Consider the following 25,896-nt stretch of genomic DNA (forward strand, 5'->3'; position numbering starts at 1 on the left):
CTTTGATTTTAATCCTTGCCTTGAAAAATAGTCTCTTGATACATTATTTTGACCTTCTGAGTATTATATATTTTGATTTGATGGTCATTCCACCTCTTTTCCACAGTTCACTGAGGCTGTAAAGATGAGAAGATGTACAACGGCATACTCTGAAAATTATACATTGTTGAAAAGGTCAAAATAGTAGAGCCGAATGTTGCTATTTGTAATTTACAGAATATATGAGACATTCAAATTCAAATAACTCTTTCTCTTGACACACTGAGTAAGAAAACATAAAATGGTACAACATGAATCCATTTGGGAAACAGATACTAGAAATAAAACATAAATAGAGCCCAATTTCTTTCTTGGTTTCTTAAGATGTGTTCAGTTTTCTTATTTTTCACAAGCACAAACAAACTTAAGAGTTGCCTACAAAAAAAGTTACATTTCACTTAAATGTTAGGTTGTAAAATATTGAAAGAAAAAGTAAAAACTCAAAAATAGATTACACTTTGTTATGCAAAGAGGGAACAATAATGTAGTAAAAAACTCAGTGGCTGACTTGGAATAATGGCACATAGGATACTATATACTATATACTACTTAGCTGTGTGACTATAAATATGGCATGTTTTTGTCTTTAGACTTGAGTTTTATCATGTGAAACAGTCTGTGATTGTGATTGTGATTGGAGACTTGGAGACAAAGCTTTCTTAACAGCTCCCTCGCTTGAATATTCTGTGATTTATAATACAAATCTCCTTTCACACTTTTCCATGATAGGAGATTGTTTTCAAAGATTGCCACTAATCATTATATATAAGTAATTTCTCATTTTTAAAAGTGGAATCAATTTTGCTTCCCCTTATATTTGTGTTGAAGTTGTGACTTGCTTTAACCAATAGAATGTGGTGGTAAGAAATACCCTTTCCAATCCCAGTCTTTAAGTGACCTGGCATCTACTGACTGTTTTAGAAGAGAACCTCTAAGTAAAAGAACCCAGAAAAGTAAATAACAATAAAATAAAATATCTAATGAAAATATTTAAGGAAAAATGAGGTACTTCTATTAGAAGTGAGTCGCAAAGCCCAAGAAATGTGAGTTTATGATAGGTGTTCCAGATCCACTAATCTCTCAGGTGAATGGAACTGCTTTATTGACAATAGTTGAAATCATGTACAGCAAAAGAATTGCCCAGCATCACAAAAAATAATAAATCATTATCTTTTGAGGTACTACATTTGGGAAAAGGAATATATATTATAGAGTGTTAGGTAATTGAAACACCCCCTTTAGTAAATAACATCTTTATTTAAATAACTTGCCAATGACCAGAAAGCCTTTCATTACACCTACACTCTTTCTCACCTACGCATATCTAATCCATTACCCTAGACTACAAGTTTCTTGAAGACAAGAATCGTGTCTTTTTGATCCCTATTGCATTTCTAGCTCCTAAACCATTTCTGATACATAGTATGGTTATTTTAGGGAATTGTTATCAAGCTTACCATACTTCAAATAGCCACTTGTCTCCATCTACATCAACACCTGCAGTCTGAGTCACCTTCATTTTTTGCCTAAAATACTGCAATATCAATATCCTTTTAACTAACATTCTTTTTTTTTATTGTTGGTCTTTCAAAACATTACATCTTTCTTAATATATCACATTCTTTAAAATTGGGTGCAAGGGTATTCAGGAAACTTCTATGATACTTTTTCAATATTAAGTCCAAAACTACTTCAAAATGAAAAGTTAAAGACAAATGAACATAAATTATATCATAAGACATCTTTGACTTGTATGTTTCTGACATTCTGCATGATGTGAGTTCTGTTTACCCCTCTGATGTCAATTTATGTCACTCTTATCTTCATCTCTGTTGATGTTCTAGCTACACTGGACTTAAATCAAAACCACTTCCAACCTTTCCCCTTCTGGAGGACATTAACATGTGCTACTCCCTCTACATGAAATACATTTCTCTCCTCATTTTTATATGGTACCTCCTTCTTATGCTTTAGGTTTCTGCTTTTGTACTTTCTGAAGACACACATCTCGACCCATCCAGAATCTCATAGATGTTTTCTCTTCTTTCCAGTTATAATACATACTTGTAATTTGTAATTTTACATTCATGTAAAATAGTAGGTTAACTTTCTTAACTTCTTTCTCCTCTGCTAAGATAGTAATCATCATGAGAGAAGTCATGTCATCCCCAGTGTTTAGAAGAATACTTTACACATCATTCACACTCAGTAACTCCTTGTAGAATGATTCAAATCCAATGAATCTTTGCTTATCTATTTTTATGAATTATTGTTTAAAACTTATACAAATTAGAGTACCTTGACAAATGTCTTGTTTTGGACAGGAAGGAACATCCTCAAGCAAAGAAGAGAAGGTGAGGGTTCATTTTGCAGCTCTACACAGAATAAAGATGTTTAACTTTTTAATGGTTTACATTGCATACCACCATAGCAGCACTAAAAATCTAAGGCTCATAATGGAAGAAAATGCTACACCTTTATTTACTGTCCCATAGTAATATATTTGTTTCATTCAATAATCTTTATAATCTATTACATGTGCTGTCATTTTTTTTACACTGGTCATACATGTTGTCTTCACTGCCATGTATTTGCTATTGGAAGAAGGATTTGGGGGCTTAAATAAGTAAGGAACTCTGAACTTGTATTTGCTCACTATATCACTTCTATGATTTATATATATATATCCTTAAAATTTTGTTGGTCAGATTTTTCTCTCCTCAGTATTGTATTATAATGAATGTCTTTTTTCACTTTTTTCTTCTCTATAAATACAAATTCTATAGACAAGTGAGGATCTCAGCATTTTCCAGGTGATGAGGAAATATTTCTGTCAAGGGAGATAGTTAAAATTAGTAAGCCATTATGGCCCCAAGAAAAAAAGTAAACAAAAAACACTTCAGATGAAGTCCAATTATGAAAGGGTCTTCATTTAAATGTAAACATTTTCCCTCCTGGACTCGTGAGCTAAACTTATAGATTTGGCCCAAGACCTCAGCCTATTTTTATATAAGACTTCCCAATTTAGACCTGTAGGAGACCTGCTTATGTGTTTGTCTAACAGTGAAGTTTTCGAGGAATCAACAATGCTATGAAAACTCAAACTGTCATGCTTCAAGATGTACAAATTTTAGGAAAACAAACTTCTCATTTTGGTACTGAAACTTTTACTTTGTATCTAGACTGTCACTGTCATATGGATCTCAATGTAAATATGCATAGTTTTATAGATTGAATTATGTCTCTCAAAAAGCTTTGTACCTAACCTTAGAACCTAAAAATGTAACCTTATTTGGAAATAGGATTTATGCAGAGTTAAAATGAGGTTATACTGGATTAAGGCAAGCCCTATAATCCAATGGCTCCTCACCTTATAAGAAGAGGGAAATTTGGAAACAGAAAAAGACACAGAGAGAGAACACCATGTGATGACAGAGCTAGAGATTAGAGTGAGGCATCTATGAGCCAAGGGACAACAAGTATTGCCAGCAACTGCCAGAAACTTGGAGAGAGACATGGAACAGATTCTCCCTTGGTGCCTCTGGAAGGAACCAACACTGCTGACACTGATTTGAGATTTCTATTATCTTGAACAGGGATGCAACAAATTTCTGTTTTTTGAAGCTACCCTCTAGGCAGTTTGTTAAATCAGTCCCAGGAAACTAGTACATATTGTATGGGAGGATACAGCATAGCAAAATGCAATATCCACCTAAATATAATGCATCTATATATGATACACAACTGTCTCCTTGGGGTAAATATTCAGAGAAATACTCTATTTAGGCCCAGTCATAATTGCTATGTACTTTTCACTTTCCAATAAGGAAACTGGAAATACTGGTGTATCAAGAGTATAGAGAATTAATACATTTCAAACATTATATAATTAAGTAGCTGTTCACTGATTCAAGTAGTACAATTAATTAATTGGAAACTTTTTTCAAAAGCTCAATATTTGAAAATGCCATCATGATTCCCTATGGAGAAGTACAAACAGACTAAGGAATTAAAATGATTGCATTCAAAATCCTGATCCTTTCATTATGGACTGCTAATCCTGGATTTAGGAGATGAACTCTGATTTATGGGCTTGAGAAGTAAATGATCCAGAAAGTTCCTGGAGAGGGAGAAGAATATGATGGAAAAGGTATGTTTTTCCATATATCTGTTTTAACTGTACTAATAATGTAATCTCATGTCTGCTATTATTTATGGTTTCTGTGCTTCGGCATAATTTAAATTGCTCATGATACATGCAGAATTCCCAGAAATATGTGCAGTTCTTAACCACAGCAGTTAATAAAAACAAAGCCATTAGCTACTAAAAAGGAAATCAAACATTTGAGGCCATTTCCACATCAATGATACAAATGGATCAAAAAGGCCTCAAATCAGATTTTGTTGTCACACAGACAAAAAAATATATGCTTAGGTAACTGAATTTGAATTTGAACTTTGAAAATAAACACAGATTTTGGTCAAAGTGGTTTGTGTAGCTTGATAGAACTAAAACTTGTCAAGAGTTTTAAGTTGAGAGTCAGCTATGGAAATCTAGGCACTACTAAGCCTACTTTTTCAAAGGCAAAAAATGAATAATGTATTTTTCACTGACCATGGAGAAAATGATTATGGGGATCATTTATGTACTGTGAAAAAGGTTTGGGAGTTTATCTGACCACAGGTTAAAAATATTAGCCAAAAGTGTGATGTGGCTGCTGAATAAGCTCACACAATCTTAAGCTACATTTGTAATAGTAATGATAGCTTCTATGAGTGTATTGCTTTACATTGTAAAGAATGCTTACACACAGATGATCTCATTTTACATAGTAACCAGAATACAGGAAGTCAGTATTGTTCTCTGAATGACCTAAACACATCTGTTGTATGGTCTCATATTATAAGGAATATACTGACACCTTTCACTAGACTATATTCAGAAGAGGGTAGGCTTAATAGCATAAAGTTTCTATAAGAAATTATTGACATTTAATATAAAATCTACTTCTTTGGGGGGGATATTAGCAATTGAACTCAGAGGCACTCAGCCACTGAGCCTCATCACCAACCCAATTTTGTATTTTATTTAGAGACAGGGTCTCACTGAGTTGCTTAGCACCTCTCTTATTGCTGAGGCTAGCTTTGAACTCATGATCCTCCTGCCTCAGCCTCCAGAGCTGCTGGGATTACAGGTGTGTGTCAGTATGCCTGGCTGAAATCTACTTACAACAAATTTGTTAATACATAGCACAGTATGGTTACCTATATACCTATTGTTGTTTGTCATAACTTTTTCATATTGCATGACTGAAACTCTACATTTATCTATATTCATTGTACTCCTCATATTTACTTCCCCCAATCCCTTTAAACCACTATTTTACATTCTGCTTCTAAGAGTTTGATTACTTTAGATGACCTTATGCAGTATTTGTCATTTCGTGACTGTCTTATTTCACTAAGTGTTCACTAAATATAATCTCCTCAAGGTTCATTCAGATCACAGGAGTTCCTTCATTTTCAAGGATAAAATATATTCTATTATATGCATGTAACACATTTTATTTATCCATTCTTCTGACAATGTTTACGTTATTTCTATCTCTTGGTTATTGTGAAGAGTGTTGCAGTGAACACGGGAATATAAATATCTCTTTAAGATTCTGATTTCAATTCTTTTTGGTAAAGACATAAAAATGGGATTGTTGGATGATTTGTTTCTATTTGTTTGTGTGCTTGTAATTAAACCCAGGCCCTTGTACATGCTAGGCAAGCACTTGACCATTGAGCTATACGACTGGCCCCTATTTTTAAATTTTTCAAGACCTACTATACTGTTTCCTACAGAGATTGTGCCATTATACTTTCTCACCAATGGTACACAAATTTTCCAATTTCTCCATATTCTCACTATCCCTTCTTTATTTTTTCTCAGTCTGTTTTTTTATGAATAGCTATTCTAATGGGTGCAAGATGATATCTCACTGTGGTTTTGGCTTTTATTTCCCTCATCATTAGTGATTTTGATCATTTTTTGCTCTATCAACCATATATAATATATTCTTTGGGAATATCTATTCATGTCCACTTCCAGTATTCAATCAGGTTATATTTTGTTATTTTTTATTAATTTGTTGTAGTAATATCTATATTTTGGATATTAACCCCTTATCAAATATAGAGTTAATATTTCCTCACATTTCATAGGGGTTTTTCACTTGATTATTTCCTTCACTTTCCAGACACTTTCCAGTTTGCTGTTGTCCCACTTGCTTATTTTTGCTTCAGTTTCCTGTACTGCTGCTGTCATAGCAAAAAAAAAATTGCCAATACTAATGTCATTAAGCATTTCCCTTGTGTTTTCTTCTGGGAGTTTTATAGTTTCAGGTTTTATGTTTAAATCTTGAATCCATTTTGAGTTGATTTGGGGTATGGTATGAGGTAAGGGTCTAAATACATTTTTTTTTCATGTGGGTATACACTTTTCCCAAGGCTGTTTGTTTTAGGATACTATTCTTTTCCCATTGTGTAGTCGTCACCCATTTATTTATGATCATTTGACCAAACATTTGCAGCTTTATGTCTGGGCTCTTTTGTTCTATTCATCTATATGGTTCTCCTTATTCCAGTTCTGTACTGTTTTAATTATTACAGATTTGTTATATGTTTTGAATACAGAAAGTGTGAGGCTTCCAGCTATGTTTTTCTTTCTCAAGGTGGTTTTGGTTACTTGGGAACCTCTGTGGTTTTGTTTCAATTTTAGGATCTTTTTTCTATTTGTGCAAAAAAATGCAAATGGAATTTGAATAGCTATTGTACTGAATCAGTAGATTACTTTGAGTTGTATGAACATTTTAACAATATTTAATCTTCCACCTGAAGAATGGGGACTGTCTTTTCATTACTTGTACCTTCTATAATTTATTTCAGCAATGTTTTTAGTTTTCAGTGCACAAGTCTTCTATATACTATGTTAAATATATTCCTAAGTATTTTATTCTTTTAGTGCTATAAATGAGATTTTTTAAAATTTCCTTTGCATTTTGTTCATTCTGAATCTATGGAAATGGAAATATTCTTTCTAAAAAATGTTTTAGAACTTTTATTTGTTTACTTTTATGTGGTGCTAAAGATTGAACCCAGTGCCTCACATGTGCTAGGCAAGCACTCTGCCACTGAGCCCCAGCTCCAACCCTGAAAATATTCTTTGTATGTTGATTTTGATTAATGCAACATTGGTTAAGTTTCTTATTTTAACAGTCTTTTTTAGTTTTCTTCCTACCTAAATGATCAAGTCATCTGTACATAGATACTTGCATTTCTTTCTGATTTGAATTTTTTTTCTTGCCTAATTGCTCTGGCCAGGACTTCATTTACTTTGTTGAATAAAAGTAGCAAGATTGGGTATCTTTATCTAGTTCTTAATATTGTAGGAGAAGCTTTCAATTTTGTATCATTGAGTATGATATTAACTGTAAGGTTTTATATATGGTTTTTATTCTGTTAAGGTAATTTTTATTTCCACTTTGTTGCATTTTTTTATTATCAAATTGTGTTGAATTTTGTAGAAGTAAAGTTCTGTCAATGTTTGGCTCACATATTTGATTGTTCTGAATTTGGGTGTATATGTACTTATAATTGTACATGACTGGCAAATTGATACTTTTTGTTATTATACTGTATCATTCTTGGTTTGTCTGATAATTTTGACATAAAATATATTTTATCTGATATGTATGATCACATATTTTCTTCTTTGGCTATCATTTACATGGATATATTTCTATCCTTCACTTTCATCCTATATTTGTACCTGAATCCAAGGTGAATTTCTTATGGAGAGCATATGGTGGTATCTCTCTCTTTTAATCCATTCAATCAATCTATGTCTTTTGATTGGGAGCTTAATTCAACTACATTTAAAGTAATTACTGATAGAAAAAGACTTAGTATTATCATTTTATTGTTTTCTATCTTCTAGCCCCACCCCTTTTTTAATTTTGCTCCTCTGACTAGACGGTTGCCTTGAAGTTCTCTGATTCTTTCTTCTTATTGGTCAAGTCTGCTCTTGAACTCCTCTAGTGAATTTTTCAATTCAATTATTGTGTTCTTCATCTCTAAAATTCCTTTGGGATAAAAAAACAGAATTTATACCTCTGTTGATATTCTCATTTTGTTCATGTGCACTTTTACTCTTCCTTATTTCCACTAAAAAGTAATTTTACTAAGCCACTTCAGTATCATTATAATGATTATAATAAATTATTTTTCAGGTCATCCACATGTGTCCATTTCTCAAGGGTCAGCTTATGAAAATTTATCTTGTGCCCTTTATTGGTCTATATTTCCATGTTCTTCATGTATCTTGTAACTTTGTGTTGGAATAAACACATTTGAAAATAATAGTCACCTTTCCTGCTGCTCATAGACTATATTTGTGTAGGGAAGACCTTAATCTGCCCACCTAGAAATTCTTGGGACATATCAAACCTTTCAGACAGCAATGGGTGTGTCTTTTCTGGAATTATGTTTATAATTTTTCAGTTAAAGAACTTTGCCAATTTATGTTTTTCAGCAGTTTGTACTTTTTTTCACTTTTAACTCTGTCTGCCATACTGCAGGTTCTCTTGCACTACTTCAAGCCTCTAAGCTCTTTTTGTTCTCTATGTTTCCTAGGTATCCAAATATGCTGGTCACATTAGTATCCAAGTAAGGTAAGATAGAAATCAGTCTCTTTGGGAATTCCCCCAAAAGTCAGAATGTTAGATGAATATTCTCTCTCCCAAGGCGCAATCTACTAGTTTTGCTTTTCTTCCCAATTGTAAGCTATCATTTGGAGGAGTGACTGACATGGTTGAAAAGCAACTAATTTTCTTATGTAATTTAACATGGTTAAATTTCTTATGTAATTTAACGTAGTTGTCTGCGGTGCTATGAATTCCTATCTGATTTTTAGAGTTCTAATAAAAGCATTTTGGATGGTATATTGCTGTGAAGTTCTTATTTATGTGGGAAAACTTGTAGGGTCTTCCAATTACACATCTTTCTGGTATTACCTCCTGCCCTATATTGCTTATTTATACCATTCTTCTCCCTCCTTATTTGCTTAGGGCCATGTTGCCTCTAAGCCACCTTTGTTTCTCCACAGATCCTACACACAGTAGGTATTCAATAAATATTAACTGAATGAGCCCTATCAATAATTCTAATTAAGAATGAGAGAGTACCTTCTTGAAGCTTTGGTTCATTAAGAGTAGATGTTTCCTTTGTTAAGAAATATACCAAAGTAGGAGCTTATATTTTTAAGTTGGTGACATATATTAGCCGAAACTATATTATCATGATAAAATTTGGGGAAGATTTTAAAATTATATTTATTATTGTAAACTTGTATAGTTATTGTGATAGATATAAGAAAGAGATATTGAGAAGAAACAGGATACTTATTATTGAAAACTAAAAGATAAAACAAGAGAGTTTGAGGAGGAGGTGTTCATCACACACTAAACATCTATTGTGTTCCAGGCAAGGTTCTAGCCGAGAAATCCTTCAATGTTGCAAAAAAGTGTATAAAAGTCCTGAGAAGTAAGAGGATACAGAGTCCTGGGTTTGAGGTGTGCCTGAGAAGCTTCTTGTAATGCAGAAATATTCATAAGTAAAATGATTAAATCATGAGACCTTTCACCTAATGAATGACATTCTTGTCTGAATGAACTCACTGGATGGTAACTATAGACAGGTAAGGTATGGCTAGAGGAGGTGAGTCATTGGGAACATGCCACAGAAGGGTGTATTGTCCCTGTGCCCCTTCTCTCCATCTGATTCTCCTTCCTAGGTGCCATGAGGAGAGCAACTTCTCCCTACCACACCCTGACCCCATGGACCCAGAGTAATGGAGTTGGCCATTTATGAAATGAGGCCTCTGAAAATGTGAGCTTCACATAAACTTTTCTTCCTCTAAGTTGTTCTTGTCAAGTGTTTTGGTCACAGAAATGAAACAGCTACAAAAACAGAGAAAATTACCCAATTATGTAATCATAAGGATACTGAGAGATTAGGGTTAGGGTTAGGGTTAGGGTTAGAGTTTCAATAAAGTGGTGGGGGTGAAGTTAAATTTTGGTGAGATAAGAAATAAATGATATATAATAAAACAGATGCTCTGTATATACTTTTTCCCCAAACAATTAGATAGGGACAGGAAAAAGATGGGATAGTAAATCTTGGAAAGATACAGGATATAAAGGGAATATGTATGTGTGTGTGTTTGTGTGTATACACACATACATACATACATTTATATGTGTATATATGTATATATATATGTATATATACATATGGAGAGAGAATTTACTCTAATTATTATAATTATTATAGGATCTAATTTCAAATTACAGTTTCAAGAAGAGATAATTGATGGTTGCTAAAACATATGGGAAGGGTACAAATAAGAGCAGAGGTAGATAATTTAAATTTGGAAAGGTAGGGAGGGAGAGATAAAATAATATGATACTTTGAAATACAGGGGAAGAAAACTGAGTCATTTTACATTAAATTGTCTTGGTCTATTTTCCCAGTGGCTGGATATGACATGGGTTTAAGACCTATAGATGAGATAAATTACACTAAGTTTCCTTCACTGAAAATAAAGACCATAGAATGGAGTTATAACACTGAGAAGAGTAGATTAAATACAATGATGACTACTAGAATTATTTATGGGAAATTATTAATGGAAATCAAATAGAATGTTGAAGAGACAAGAGCCTAATGAAACAATATAATCATGGACTTGCCTTTTATAAATGAGAAGTTCATTCTTATTCAGCTATTTCTACACATTATTACATGAAGGCAGGGTTTCCCTCTGATCTTCAAATTTTAACCCACTCCCACTGCTATTGGCTCATTATTTATTGTTGTTTACCTCCTCTCTTACTTAAATTTCTTTGTATGTCCTAAGAATGTAAAAACTAAAATCTCAGGCTCAATGTTAGGAATAAATAATTAAATGTATGCATACAGAAGCAACCTGCAATATATAATAGCTACTTGTTTGATATACAAAATATTCATTCATGAGAAGAGCTGTTATTAGGTTAATAAAGTGTTTGGATATGATGTTCCCCCCAAAGCTCATGTGGCAATGCACAAATATTCAGATATTAATGATTAGAATATGAGAGCTATAACCTCAGCAGTGGAATAATTCATTTAATGGATTAATAGTTTGAATGTATTTGTAGGTAGTGACTCTAGGCAGGTAGGGCATGGCTGGAAAAAGTAGGTAACTAAGGGTAGGCCCTGGGGATTATATTATGCTGGCTCCTTGCACTCAAGCTCTCTGCTTCCTGGTTTCCATGAGCTTAAAAGCTTTTCTCCATCACACAATTTTACCATGATTTTTCTGCCTCATTTGTGTCCAGTGTAATGACTTAGCCAACCCATGGACTGAACCATGACCCCCAAATACACTTTTCCTCTTCTAAATTGCTTTTGTCAAGTATTTTGGTCACAGCAATAAAAAAAAACTGACTTATGTAAGCTAACTACCTGGCTGAGAATGAAAATAGAAACACAGAAGTAGGTAAATTATTCCTGTAACACATTCATACGTATATAATATCAGTCATGATAATTTTTGAGCTGACTAATAATGGTTGTGCTAAGAATCATGTATTTAGTTGATTCCTCATGAATATGTTCAGTTAAACTGCCTGCTACAAGTGTCAAGGGCTAAAGGAATCTTTCTATCATGCTAATTTACAGAATTCTTTAAGAAATTAATTAAATAGTACCTAAAATGCTTTGAGTTCCTTTGAGAATTATATTGCATAAATAAGGGGTGTTATTATTAAAGTTGACCCTTTCCTTTCCTCAATTCCTTTATATAGAGTTGGTATAAAATTCTTTAATTACAAAGTACTCTCATATTCCCATAATTGAGCTAAGGAGGTTTTCAAACTGGGCCTTGACAAAAATTCCTTCTCTTCTATTATATCACACATTACATCACACATTCGCATTCCTTTTATTCCTTTGCTAACTCATCATCACAATCAGCCTTGACACACACCATGGTTATCATCTCAACGAGTTAAAATCTTAAGCTTAGCTATGAATGAAACATTATCATTATAGCAATAGGTATATTCTCAACACATCTGCAACTAGAAAACTAAACAATCTGTTACAGGCCCTCAGTGGGTCAGAATTCTCAGAAAAGAAATGTCTTAATCATATGCAAAATTTAAATATGCATATGACTTACTCCTGGACTGGTACTATATTTGTAAACTAAACCTCAACATATTTGTGTTTTTGATGTATACACTACTAATTCAAGTTTTGAAATTCAGATACTGGTAAAGTTAAACTGTTTCTATCAAAACTGTTGTAAAGACAAGTTTACCCTTCACTGCTTTTGATCATATTCCTGTTCTCACCCAATAGGTCTTCAACTGCTCTTAAGTGTCAGGTGTGTTCCCCTTTTGCATTACCCTAAGCTCTGCTTTTGTCAAACTTTTCTTTTCCGCAGTTATGCCCACAGTGACAATACCTTTATCTTGTGAGACTCAAGTGCTCATTGTTACTGGTTGAGCACCACCCTCTTTGATCTTTCAGTACCCACTTGTTAGCTGGTTTCTAATGACTTTTCAGCATTTTATTTTTCTACATTGCTGGAAACTGAATATTGGTATTTTTGCTGAGCTGACCAATTTCCTTATGTTCTTATTCAGGTAACCTAGAGGCTTCCAGACTTCAGTTCATAAACTACAGGCTTTAGCTTCATGATTAGAGTTTTTTTCCTCCAAATCACTTGACAGGCCTTTATTACGTGTTGACTTTGAACTATGACTATCTACTATAGCAATGTGAAAGATACCAAGGGTAAGTATTGGAAGTAAGGGGGAAGATTATGGTGTTTTCTAAATCACAGCAATTTGTACCTACAAATAGGACCAGATGTTTATATATCATTTCTGATATATTTAAGTAGTATATGGTAAGAACTACTTCTAAATGAACAAAATATTTTCCAAAGGTTAAGCCATGTCTATACAAATAAAGGACAGAGAACAATTAAGGAAGTTATTTGAGTGATTCAAAGCTACTCTTCTACATCAGTTGTGAGGACGCTTAAAAATGGTTTCATATATGAATGAAGGTGATATTTCCTCCATTTCTAACAAGCTTAGCTAAAACATAAAATAATTTTATTTTTATAAAATTTTACAAATACTTGAGTTGGGAGGAGAATACCTGGATATTTCTGTTTTGCCATAGTTCATGTTGTATGTTTATACATATTCAAAATTTGTATCTTTTGTCCTTTCTAGATTTTAAAAGGCATCCACTAACTATTGAATTAGATGGTTTAAATGATAGAACTGTTGAAAAGTACTACAAAGCAGTAAAGAGTCAAGATGCTTCTGAGGAATAGCACCTGCATTCAGTTGACACATACATTTAATGAATTTCAACAGCAGAAAGTTCTTACTGTTTAAGTTATTTTTAATCTATAGTTCTATCCTTCCTATTATTGAATGATATACATGAATTTCTTGATCTCTGTTCAGATACTAGATTACATGTAGCTTTCTGACCATTTAAGTGTACGTCCCTCTAGAATAATTTTCTATACTATCTTATAATGATAACCAGTTTTCAGGTATGGCTATAGCTATCAAATTGTTTTATCATTTGAGAAGGAGTTGGGGCCTAACTTGTAAAGATTAAAATGTCAAAATAATACTATCTTAATAATTTTTATTTTCTTACTAAAGCAGTTCAAACTAGATAGCCTGTTAACTTGCCATATCTGATCATTCTTACCTTCTGTCCAAAAATCTATTTAAAAAAAAAAGTAGCAGCAGGAAGGCTAGGGTTGTGGCTCAGCAGTAATACACTTGCCTGGCATGTGTGAGGCACTGGGATTGATTCTCATGCACCACATATAAATAAATAAAATAAAGGTCTATCAACAACTAAAAAAAAAAAAAACCTTTAAAAAAAGTAGCATGGGTAAGCCATCAGTATAAGAGAAGTGAATAAACAATGCTACTAATATTAATGGGCATTATGGTTAAGTGTGGCTATATACATATCTCCAAGGAAGAAACAAACCCATAATAACATATACTGGGATGATCGTTATTTTTTAAAAAGTGACTGATAAAAAGTGTTATCAGAAATGTGGAAAAAATTTTTAACTTTTCTATATTGGTTCTAATGTAAAATGGTATAATCACTTAGGAACATTGTCTGGCAGTTCCTATGAAGATTAAACATAGAATGACTATATGACCAGAAATTCTACTCCCAGGCATATATCCAAGAGAAATTAAAACATTTGTCCACACACAAAAAAAAATTGTATGAGAACATTTATAGTAGCCTTCATCATAATAACCAAAAAGTACAATAAACTGAAATGTCTATCAACTGATGAATAAACAGAATATAGTATTTCCATATGATAGAGTAGTATTTGGAAATAAAAGGAATTCAGATTTTATACATACTACAACATGATTAAATATGAAGATATTAAGAACAATATGATGGGAACAATATGTTAAGTGTCAGAAGCCACTCACAAAAAATAACATGTTGTAGATTTTTTTTATGTTAAATGTATAGAATAGGCAAATATATAGTGACATAAAGCTCATTGGGTTGCCTGGAGAAAAGGATGAATGACAAAGACTGACTGAGGATGGGGAAATGAGAGTGCTTCTTATCAGGGTGATAAAAATGTTTTGATTGTGATATTTGCACAACTCTCTAAATATATTAAATAATTTAAATGTATACTTTAAATGGGTTAATTGAATGATTTATAATCATGCCCCAGTAAATCTGTTAAAATATTGTGAATAGTTGTGCCTATCTCATAGAATTACTGGGAAAATTAATGTGATTATTCATATAAACTACTTAATATATAATACCTAGTACAGTACACAATCAATAGCTCTACTGTTAATAACTTTATTTTATTATTATTGATAGTTCTACTACTATAAATACTGTTACTACTAATTCTTAATTGTATTAGTAGAACTATTATTAAATAAATATTATTATAGTGGCAATAACAACTATTCTTAGTAGATTTTTTAAATTAATAATAAGTATTACTATTACTTATTAATGTTATTATTAATGGCAGAATTATAAAATTGTAATAATTATTATTGTTAATTATTTAACTGCCCATATTAGTCTGAATTTTTTTCTAGGAAAGATTTTATTCTAGGAGCTTTTTGTATAGATAATGTGATCTACCTAGTATAATATAATAAAAATAACATAAACTTTGGAGTCAGACAGATCTGATTGAAAGCTCATCTCTGTCACTTACTAAAATATGTAGCCTCCATTCTGGGAGAAAATCTTCACCCCCCACACATCAAACACAGCACCAAAATTCAGAGTATATAAAGAACTCAAAAAGCCAAACACCAAAGAAACAAATATTCCAATCAACAAATGTAGGCTCTCTATTCACCTCACAGGTTGTTTCTTTTTCTGAGAAGAAACTTTTTTGTTTGAGTTCATCCCATTTATTGATTTTTAATTTTGATACTTGCGCTATGGGAGTCTTCTTGGGGAAGTTGGGGCCTGGTCCAATATGATGAAGATTGTGGCCTCCTTTCTCTTCTGTTGGACACAGGGTCTCTGATTTAATTCCTGGGTTCCTGGTCCACTTTGAATTGAGTTTTGTGCATGATGAGAGGTGAGGGTTTAATTTCAATTTGTTGCATATGGAGTTGGAGAATATAATGCTAAATAAAGTTAGCCAATCCCCCCAAAAAACAAATGCCGAATGTTTTCTGTGATATAAAGAACACTGATTCATAGTGGGTTAGGGAGGGGGAGCATGGGAGGAATAGACAAACTCTACATAGAGCAGAGGGGTGGGAGGGAAATGGAGGTAGCAGGGGGTTAGCAATGATGGTGGAATGTGATGTACATCATTATCCAAAGCACATGTATGAAGACATGAATTGGTGTGAACATACTTTATATACAACCAGAGATATGAAAAATTGTGCTCTATATGTGTAATATTAATTGTAATACATTTCATTTGTCATTTATTTAAAAAAAGAAAAAAAAATAACAAAAAAAAATAGGTAGCCTCAAGTAATCTATTTCATGTTTCTGAGGCTAAGACTCCTTATCTACAAGTTGTCCAATAATATGTACTACTAATTTGGGATCTTATGAGGAAAAAATAAGATGGTACATGTGCAAATGTTCACTGAAGTATATAGTACATAGTACTTCCCTAGCATATATACATAGTACCTAGTACACAAACACACGTATAAAATTATGATCATAGCAATAAATATGATAAAGTACCATCAAACTTTTATTAAGATCTCAACAGGACTCAAGGCTAAGCAGTTCATTCAAAGATAAATAAATACAAAAAGATTAATAAATACATAGGAGACTGGTTAACAATTATTTTATTTAAGAGAAGATCATAAATCAACTTGTTACATTATAATAAAATATTTAGTAAACCTATTACTTTTCTTCATTCTTAAAACTCCAAGAAAAGTACTACCAAGTAAGGAAATTTAGATAAAGTAAGAAAACTAGTTTTAGTCTCAGTCATTAATACTATAGCCAACTCTTAGGATAAATTCTTGGACCATATTTTCCAAAGTTCTAAATAATACATGTGTGGTACACTCTGGGAAATATAATGACTTTCAGTTTGAAGTAGTCCATGTTAAACTTATGTGTGTTACCCTGAATGAATAGTTCTTTGGGAAATAATTCACTAACCCTAGAATGTCTACAAGGGAGAAGGAATGCTGCCATAAACCAGCTCTAGTTCTATGTGCCAAGAAATATGAATGAGCTCATGATGCCCTCTTTCTTCCTCTCCAAACTCTCTAAAATCTTGTTATTCAAGAATACATGAGAGTATCCAAGGAATTTTTGAAAGTAAGAGGATATGAATAGTGTATTTTTTTAAAAAAAAATCCCTTGTTAACAGCATAACACACACAATGCATATAACAAGTCATGACTCCAGATAATGAAGTGATCACACATTGCTTTTTATCAACAATAATTCTGGTTTGACATTTTAGCTCAATTAGTTTATGACCTACTTAGGAATGTTTGTTCTATATCAGCTTTAGAAGGATTTGACTAATTTTGCTGAACCAAAGTGACTCAAAGGTATTATAAGTTTCCATTTTAGGATTTGACATATTGAAGCAAATGATGAAGAAATTGTGATTTCAAAAATTCTGTCTTTGACAATTCTTAATTACTTTCAAATAAATTTAGTATTTGGGTTGAGGTTACCTAGCTATGTCAGTGTATTTAGTAAAAGCCTGAGAACATGGCACCTTTAATATATGAGATCCTGCCACACACACACACAAAAAATCATTCTCCTTTTCCCATCTCTGTTTTGGCAGTTATCATATTGCATTTAAATTCTGCTTACATACCTGTGTTTCCTATCAGACTGAAAATCCCTTAAGGTTAAGAATCTCAGTTAATTCCCATCTACAGCTTCAGGATCTCACAAAGTTCTTGGCACCCAATAAACTCAATGAAGGGCTGGGGTTGTGGCTCAGTGGTAGAACGCTTGCCTAGCATATGTGAGGCACTGGGTTCGATTCTCAGCACTACATATAAATAAAGATCCATTAACAACTAAAAAATATATTCAAAAAAGAACTCAATAGATGTTTTTAGATAAGTAAAGTTTTTAAAAAGACATAGATTTTGTTGAAGAGCTAATTTCTTAATTTGGGGTTCAATTAGTATTTTGCCTTCTAGTATTGACTATTAGATTAAATGTTATATTCTGCTTTATTCTCTTATAGAGTTTTTTCAGAAGTTTCTTTGGAGATATAATATAATTTTTAGTAGAAACTTACAAGCTGGGGAAATTTATATCTGATGAAGATTAACAATCCTTATACACGTAGAGACTACAAAACTCAGTTATGAAATATGTATTTGAATAGCCTGTGAAAATAAAATAAATTCTAAAATTAGAATAGAAATGAAAGAATAAAAGAGAACCTTTTATACTAGATCAAATTCACCCAAAGGTGAACTATTGGCTTTTTGAAACATTTAAGGCAATGAATGCAATTATCTTTGACAGTTCTACTGGTCTTACTTTTTCTGTTATGACTTAACTCCCCCCAGCCACACACACAAGACTTCCTTTTGACTTAGAAGGAGAAAGTAAGTAGGATTTGTATTAATTTTCTACACAATAGTTTCTGGATTATTTTAAGTCTTAAGAAAACTTCCATGAAGAAAATGATCATTGTTTGTGAGAACAGGGCACATTTTTAGATTCACCTTAATTAAAATTAGACAGTTGATTTCAATTCTTTAAATCAATGTTTGCTCATACACTTTTCAAAGCTTCTAGAAGTGTGTTAAAGTTTGTAAAAACTGCATTTTGGGCCATAACAAAATCTAATATATAAAGAGGAATCTACCTAGCATCAATACATTCAAATAGGGCACCTGTCCCTATGATGTTTTAAGAGTTTATTATTAAATGTGTAATATAAATTAATATATTGCAATAATGTTTTCTTAGAAAATATTAAAATATATTCCTTCTCAACTGCTGAGAACAGAATTAGCACTAGTATGTTAAAGTGGTTTTTTTCCACAAATTTGAACCTCTAGCGAGAGATAATAAATGGAAGATAACAGGACAAAATTGGATTTGTGTGTGTTGTACATTGTTTTTTTCTCTTTATATTTCATCATAGGCAGCTTTAGCTGCACAGGCTTGCTATGTGAAAACAACCGTTTTTAGACTATTTTGTTATGAATATGTTTATCATCACAAAATATATGGTTATTTAGTTAACATTAATCTTGTTTCAGCAATACAATGGGAACACAATTTAGTAACAACCAAACTGTCATCACTAAGTCAGCAAAAATGTATGTAAATTTCTAAAACTTGCAGATGACTAATGGATTACACTATAGGAGAAAGAAAGTTGAAATGTTTATTTTCCTCTAGAGACACAACAAAAAAATGTGAACTGATGCCAACTCCATGTACTAGACAATATGAATTTATACTGAAAATTTTCGTTCACCACATTTTCTTTAGAAATATCCACAACTGAGAGCAGTATAACCCTCACACATCTAAACCATTGTTGGAGACTCTATTTTATAAAACTACCTTGAACCTAGTATTCAAATATTTTCTGCAGTATTTCTCATTTTGTATGAATTGGTTGCATAGAATTCTTATCCATGGGAGAAAATGGAATCAAGAATGCTCTAGAGAATCTAATTTATGTTTATTTTTGTTATATACTATTGCCTAACAAAGTATCTCTAATTATTTGTCACTGGCATTCACTTTATTTTAACTCATAATTTTTGGGTCAAGTATTTGAGAACAGTTCATTTCAGTAGTTTGCCTCTAATCTATGTGACACAAGCCAGGTTAGCTAGGACTAGGGGGATCTACTTCTAAAAAACTTCTTTATTCATATTTCTTGTACTTTGAAAGTGCTCCTTGGTCTTTCTCTTTCCACATGGTGTCTTATCCTCTAGAGTCTCTCCCTGCAGCTTAGGCTATAAGTAGCATTATAGTTTCAGAGAAAACCATGAAACTGGGATAGAAGTTGCTAGTTTCTCTCAATGTGGTCTCCAAAATCTCAGAACATCAATTATGCCATACTTTATTGGTAAAGCGTATTTCCAAAGCCAACCCAGAATAAAATGTGAGGGGGAGATTAAGTCCACATTTAGATGATGTGAGTAGCAAAAAGATCTTGGGCCAACTTTAATATGCCACATTGTTATTTCAATTATTAAGTGCTAGGATTTGGGAAACCAAAATTTGATAGTATGCTTAATAACAATTTGAATTGGAGTACTGTACTTTTGGGGAAGTTCTAATTTTAGTTATAGTTTGAGGATATCTGAAACTAAATGTTGCTTGACAAACTTTAGATGCAGAAGGAAAACAACTTCTAGAAGTTTTTATTACCTTATGGAATTCTGAAAGTTCCCCAGATATAGATAGAGATGTCCAATAGCCCCAGTTATCTTTCTCTATTTCTTTTTTATATCTAAAGTTTTATAAACTCTCATCATTCTGTCTGCAGATCTCCCACTGAGGCTGAGGATCTCTCTGACATTTATAGCACTCTTAATGTCACCTGACAATTGAGGTATATGAGCACCTCACAAAATGATTCCCCACTGTGAATATATAGTGTTAATAAATTTGCAGAAAAGTTAAACTCACTTATAATTAACTAGTCATATGCTCACTGAAACCACGAAGATCTTGAATGAAAACATGAGAAGTTTTCTATCTTTCTGTCAATAAAGTTATCTCTAAATTATATACCAACTAAAAACTGAAAAGTTTAGCCTTACATTTAATGTAGTGTGGCAGTCAATTATCTTAGTGATTTTAAAGGATGGTACTGTCAATAGGGTATTTTGGCATATATGCCTATGTTGGAATAGTTGTTCATATAAAGCTTTATAAAATACACACCATAATAGGTGCCCTGAGTAGCATATACAGGTGTTGCACCAAGTGAATTGAATGAAACGTATCCATTAGAAAGGTCCCTCTCACTACTGTGTAGCAGTACTTGTCAATTTTTTCTGTTGAAATGTGAATAATGGTAGAACAGAATGGAAAGATATCTCCACTGAGGCCACAAACATGAAATGTACTGATATTTTTTAAGTGAATTTTTTTTCATTCCTTAATATATAAATTTTCAAATAAAAACAACTTCTCCACTAGAATCTCCATGTAAACTGATGATACAAGATTATTAAATAGCTTTATGTAATCCCTAACAAACTATGGAGTACCATAGAGATATTTTTATCCCAGTTTGAAATGGAAAAGTGTAAGTAAAAATTATTGGAGGGTAAGGATATAAGCATACCTGAATCTGAATCTAACAAAATACAATGCCTCCAAAATAAGAAGGGGAATGTGGAAAGAGAGCCATAGTCAATACTTCAACATTATTTACAAAACAGTCACCACTTCCACAAGTTATATTTGACAACATGTTTACTATTTTGTCCTCTTTTAGTTTTAACCTATTTAACTTTGGTCCTCCTCAAATTGATAGTCTATATTTAGAAAGTACTGTGCTACATTTCATTTTAGAACAGTGAGCAAACACTTTGGAATGTCATTTTCTCTCTCCTGTTTGCAAGATAGATATAAAATTGTATTGAAAAGATCAAAAATTGAGCCTAAAACTTCCAAAGTGAATGAAATATTATAGTCAATTCATCCTACTTGACTATATATATAATTGTTGGTTACCACTATGATCTCAAATTTTTAAAAATCATGTATCCAATGTATGTCTAATATACTTTTTGCCTGTACACTCAATTGTTTTGTGATTCTTTTGTTTGGAATTGAAGAAATTGAGGATTGTGGGATGAAATCCACAATAGATGAAAGCTCACAAATGTTAAAGAACAGGGTTTAGATTAAAGGCCACAGCTTAAAAGAGATCCTAGCAGGCTTCTGAGTAACAAGCTTATAGTACTCAAACTCACAAGGACTAGTGGCAGCACACTCAAAATTGGCTCAAATTCTCATGTCCTTATTCAAGTTTGAAAAAAGTCAGTAGCATTCATAAATCAACTAGTTAATTTTTCCCTCAACATCATATGAATCATAAATATTCAGGATCCCAATCTCAATTTTTTTAAATAGCATTGGATTGTGTCATTGGAAATAATATTATCAAATCATTTTAAAGGCAGTACTGAAGGGCTGTGTTTTATATTAAGACGTGCTTGGTCTCCAAGAGTTAATTCTCTCCAAATAAAATTTTTTGGCTGACATGTATGAAAATTTTCTCCACCAATCACCACTGGAAGACAGCATGAATCTATAAATCACAGAGTTAAAAAGCTCTGTCTTATAGCACATTTAATACCCAGCGTAACAAATTAGTATTACCATTCCTTGATGCAATACAAACTCATTTCCTTAAACTGCTAACTCCAGGGTTATAAATGAGCAGAAAGCAAATTGATTTGCATGTAATAACAGTGGCAATAAACCTTTCCTGGTTCATGCAATTTTCCCCATCTGTTAATAGAGAGCAAGTTTAGAATCTATTATTCCCAGAAGGAGACTTACCCAGCTGGACATCTATAACACTTGGCTGATTCTCCATGGGGAACAATGGCTTGGGAGGCTTGTCTGTGAGTAAAGCTAGAAGAGAAAATGAAAGAAAATAATGGAAAAATTGAGATAAATTATAGAATAGGAAAGATTCTATCATTGTATGATATTTAATGTTTGTAGACTTGATGGTGTGTAAACATTCATTAGTGTTCTTATTTGGGTTGCTATTCTATCCATATAATATCCATTTCCCAGCACATTTAAAACACTGATGATTCACTTTAAAAAGGCCATTTCAACATCTAAATCTTCCAACAAGACAAAAAATGGACTATTTGGCTGTTCTTAAAAGCTTGTGTAAAAAAATACAGATTTAGATAATATAATCAGAGAAACATTAAATTCTTATATCTGCTTTGTAGCACTAACTATTCTCATTGAAATATAACCCTAGTAGATATTTCTGGGGACATGAAACTTTTAAGACTCTAAATCATCTCCTGTTATCCACCTCAACTTCCAGAATATAATAAAGCACTGGTACCTTCATTAGCAATTGATGATACATACTAATTTGTGTACCAAGTCCTGTGCTAGGTGTTAAGGGAGAGAAGGTAAAGTCTTTTTTAGGGCCTTCAATTTATAACATAATAGCACATGAAAATAAAGAGAGAATTGAAAACAGAATATAATCTTATGGAAGATGCAGCATTTGAAGTATAAGAATGTGTGTGTGTGTGTGTGTGTGTGTGTGTGTACACACATGCACGTGTGTATAGCAAAGGAATACATAGAAGTCAATATTGGCTATTATGATGATTGGGAACATTTTTTAAAGGAAATTGGATCTCCCTATGAGCCTTAAGGGATGGAGAAGATCTGGAAAAGCAGAGAGTAAGGAAAAAGAAATTCAGGAAAGTTTAACATAAACCAAGGGAGAAAGGTAGAATTTAGCAAGCATAATATGCTTAGAGGATAATGGTCTGGTGGAAAGGGGTTGGATGGGATAGGTTTGGGTGGAGAATTAGTTGCTCCTAATATATGCATCAAGAATTGGAAATAAAATTTGATAGATAGGATGAGGCTCAGTTCTGGAGGACCACAGGAAATAGGCACAGGAATTTGGACCTAATGTGGCAGGCTACAGTATCATTTCAGATTCTTTGGACAAAAGAATGACTAATATGAAATGTTATCTAATGATGATTGGCTTGAAATATGGGATGGCTAGAGAACAAAAGTAGCTAAGAGTATACAGTTAAAATGTTTTGAGGGCTGGGGTTATGGCTCAGTGGGAGAGTGCTCATCTAGCACATGTGAGGCCTTGGGTTCGATCCTCAGAACCACATAAAAATAAATAAAATAAAGGTATTGTGTTCAACTACTTCTAAAAAATAAATTTAAAAAATGTTTTGGTTATGAAAGAGCTAGGAGTCAGAGCATGGTAAAGTCTAGGAAAATGAAAAAAGGAAAGATCAAATCAGAGTGATACCTGGAAGAAAGAAATGAGAGGAACTGGCATGCAATGTCATATGTATTTATATAAAACTATTATTAATAGCCTGAATTCCTTTTAATTGTTCTTATATTTATGCCTTGTTTCAACTATCCAACTGAACTCTTACCTAATAAAACAAAATGTTTTATCCTGCTTTATAATTCACAGGCAGCTTAGTGTAGGATTGGTCTATAAAAGATAATCATTATACCATCATTAATTGACTGGCTTAGGAATCCCCTGAGAACATAAGAGAAGTTTTTCTTATATTTGTGAGGATGTTTAGAAGAGACAGAGAAAAATGAGAGTTGATCACAGAAGGGTAAGTTTAAGAAACATATAAATCTGGATTGAGGGGGAAGATGGCAGCGGGAAGGGAGTGAGCCTCCCCGTGCCCTGTGCCGCCACGCCCACAGCGTGTGTTGCCGCTTCTTAAAAGAAAAAGTAGAAATCATTAAAGGAGATCTGTCAACAAAGACTAAGCACTGTGTCAAGAAAGGGGCCTAGGTGGAGTGAGTCCATCACAGCGCAAGTGTAAGGCTGCAGTCCCTGAGCCACCCGGCCCTCTCAGCCCGTTTTCCCCCTCCTCTCCGCCTTTCCACCTCGCTTCTCTCCCACAGTCTCTCCTCTCACGCTCGCTCTCTGAATCTCAACCTTAATTTCTTTCCCCCGCCCTGCCCGCTCTCTCGCGTGCCCAGTCACCCAGCTGGTGTGGCCCTGCGGCGCCGCCTCCCCTCCCCCAGCCCGCAGCCCCTCCCCGGGCAACCCAAGGGCCCCAGCTGGGCCGCTTCCGCCACCACCACTTCCTGTGGCACTCCTTAGAGCAGACTCTTTACCGCACGAGTGAGCCACTGACCAGCCCAGCAAAATGGAACAGCTGATAAAATGAGTGACAATTTAAAATCTAAGGGATCCAACATGGCGGCAGGTATGGAGAGATCAAGTCTCTGACCCCTTCAGCTGTGCAGGCATAGGGAGACATAAACTATCTAAATGCTGTTTGCTCAGGATCACTAGGCAATGCTGAGCTGACGTGGATCTGGGGCAAACAGTCTGGGCCACACCGAGCCTGGATCGGCTGCATTCAAGCTCCGGTTTCATGACTCAGCACTAATGATGCCGTGGAAATAACTGGTCGGCCCCTCTGAACTTACAGAGGTAAAAGCCCACTGAGCCTTCATAGGCAGTGGCCACAGGATTGAAAGAGGGCTTGGGAGAGACAGTCAGGACCCACCCGTTGCATTGGTCACCCGGCAAAGGGAACGAACAGTCACCATTTGCATGGGATACCACCATGGCAGAGAACTGACTCATGGGTGGAGATAACGTCATTGAAACCAGCGATCACAGGTGTGTAATCACCTAGCCATCCCTCTCCACACAGCGGGGAAAACTTAAGCCCCCACCCCACCCCCGTGAGCGCAATAGCCAGACAGAGGGAATCAGGAGTGGCGCGGGGCTCGCGGCACTGAACTCCCGGCTACCGCTCCCACCAGTGCTGACAACTGAGGTCCCTTGCACCAGCTACCGGGGGGAGTGGCTACCGGAGGGCAAGCAAATTCGCTGGGGGTTCTCAGCCCCAAGCTCTACAAACGTAGGGTCTGAGGGAGGCAAACAGGGAGAATATGCCCAGGCATTCATGAAAACAGGGCTCCCAGGAGCAGCAGACCTGGCGTGTAGCCAGTATTGTGGTGAACGTCACCGGTGAGCGGGGCCTGGCTTGAGGAAACACAAGAGAAGGCCCTAGGCACTCAGGATTCGAGACCCGCCCAGTCTTAGAGGAAGAGTTGCTGCACAATGATTGGTTCCCACCTATAGAGAAGAGAAGCTTGGCCCAGTGGGCACAGCTCCACCTACTGGAAGAGAAGTTAATCGAACTCTATGACTGCATTTATTATTATTATTATTTTTTCTTTCTTTCATTTTCATTTTTTTGTTGTTATTGTTCTTTAACTTTTTAAAATGTTTTCATTTTTTATTTTTTTAAATTTTATTATTATTATTTTTTTAAACTTTAATTTTTATTTTTTTACAATTATTATTATTTTAAATTCTTTTTCTTTATTTATTTTCTATTTATTTTCTTTTGTGTTTTCATTTCTTTTCAATTTTCTTATTCCCCCTTCCTTGAATTCTACCTGCCTACTCTCATTCTCTTTAGTGACTTCTTCCCTTCCCTTCTAATATC

The 25,896-nt window shown here is 33.9% G+C and overlaps 1 protein-coding gene across 1 annotated transcript in view; it reads right to left on the minus strand.

The window, feature by feature from the left end:
- The window catches only part of Il1rapl2 (interleukin 1 receptor accessory protein like 2), a 1,069,701-nt gene that overhangs the window by 241,674 nt on the left and 802,131 nt on the right, over positions 1 to 25,896 (minus strand). Inside the window, exon 6 of the mRNA XM_021725228.3 lies at positions 22,223 to 22,297. Coding sequence (XP_021580903.2) covers positions 22,223 to 22,297 — 75 coding nt within the window. The remainder of the gene's footprint in view (positions 1 to 22,222; positions 22,298 to 25,896) is intronic.

Source organism: Ictidomys tridecemlineatus, chromosome X, assembly GCF_052094955.1.
Source record: "Ictidomys tridecemlineatus isolate mIctTri1 chromosome X, mIctTri1.hap1, whole genome shotgun sequence".
Classification (NCBI taxonomy): domain Eukaryota; kingdom Metazoa; phylum Chordata; class Mammalia; order Rodentia; family Sciuridae; genus Ictidomys; species Ictidomys tridecemlineatus.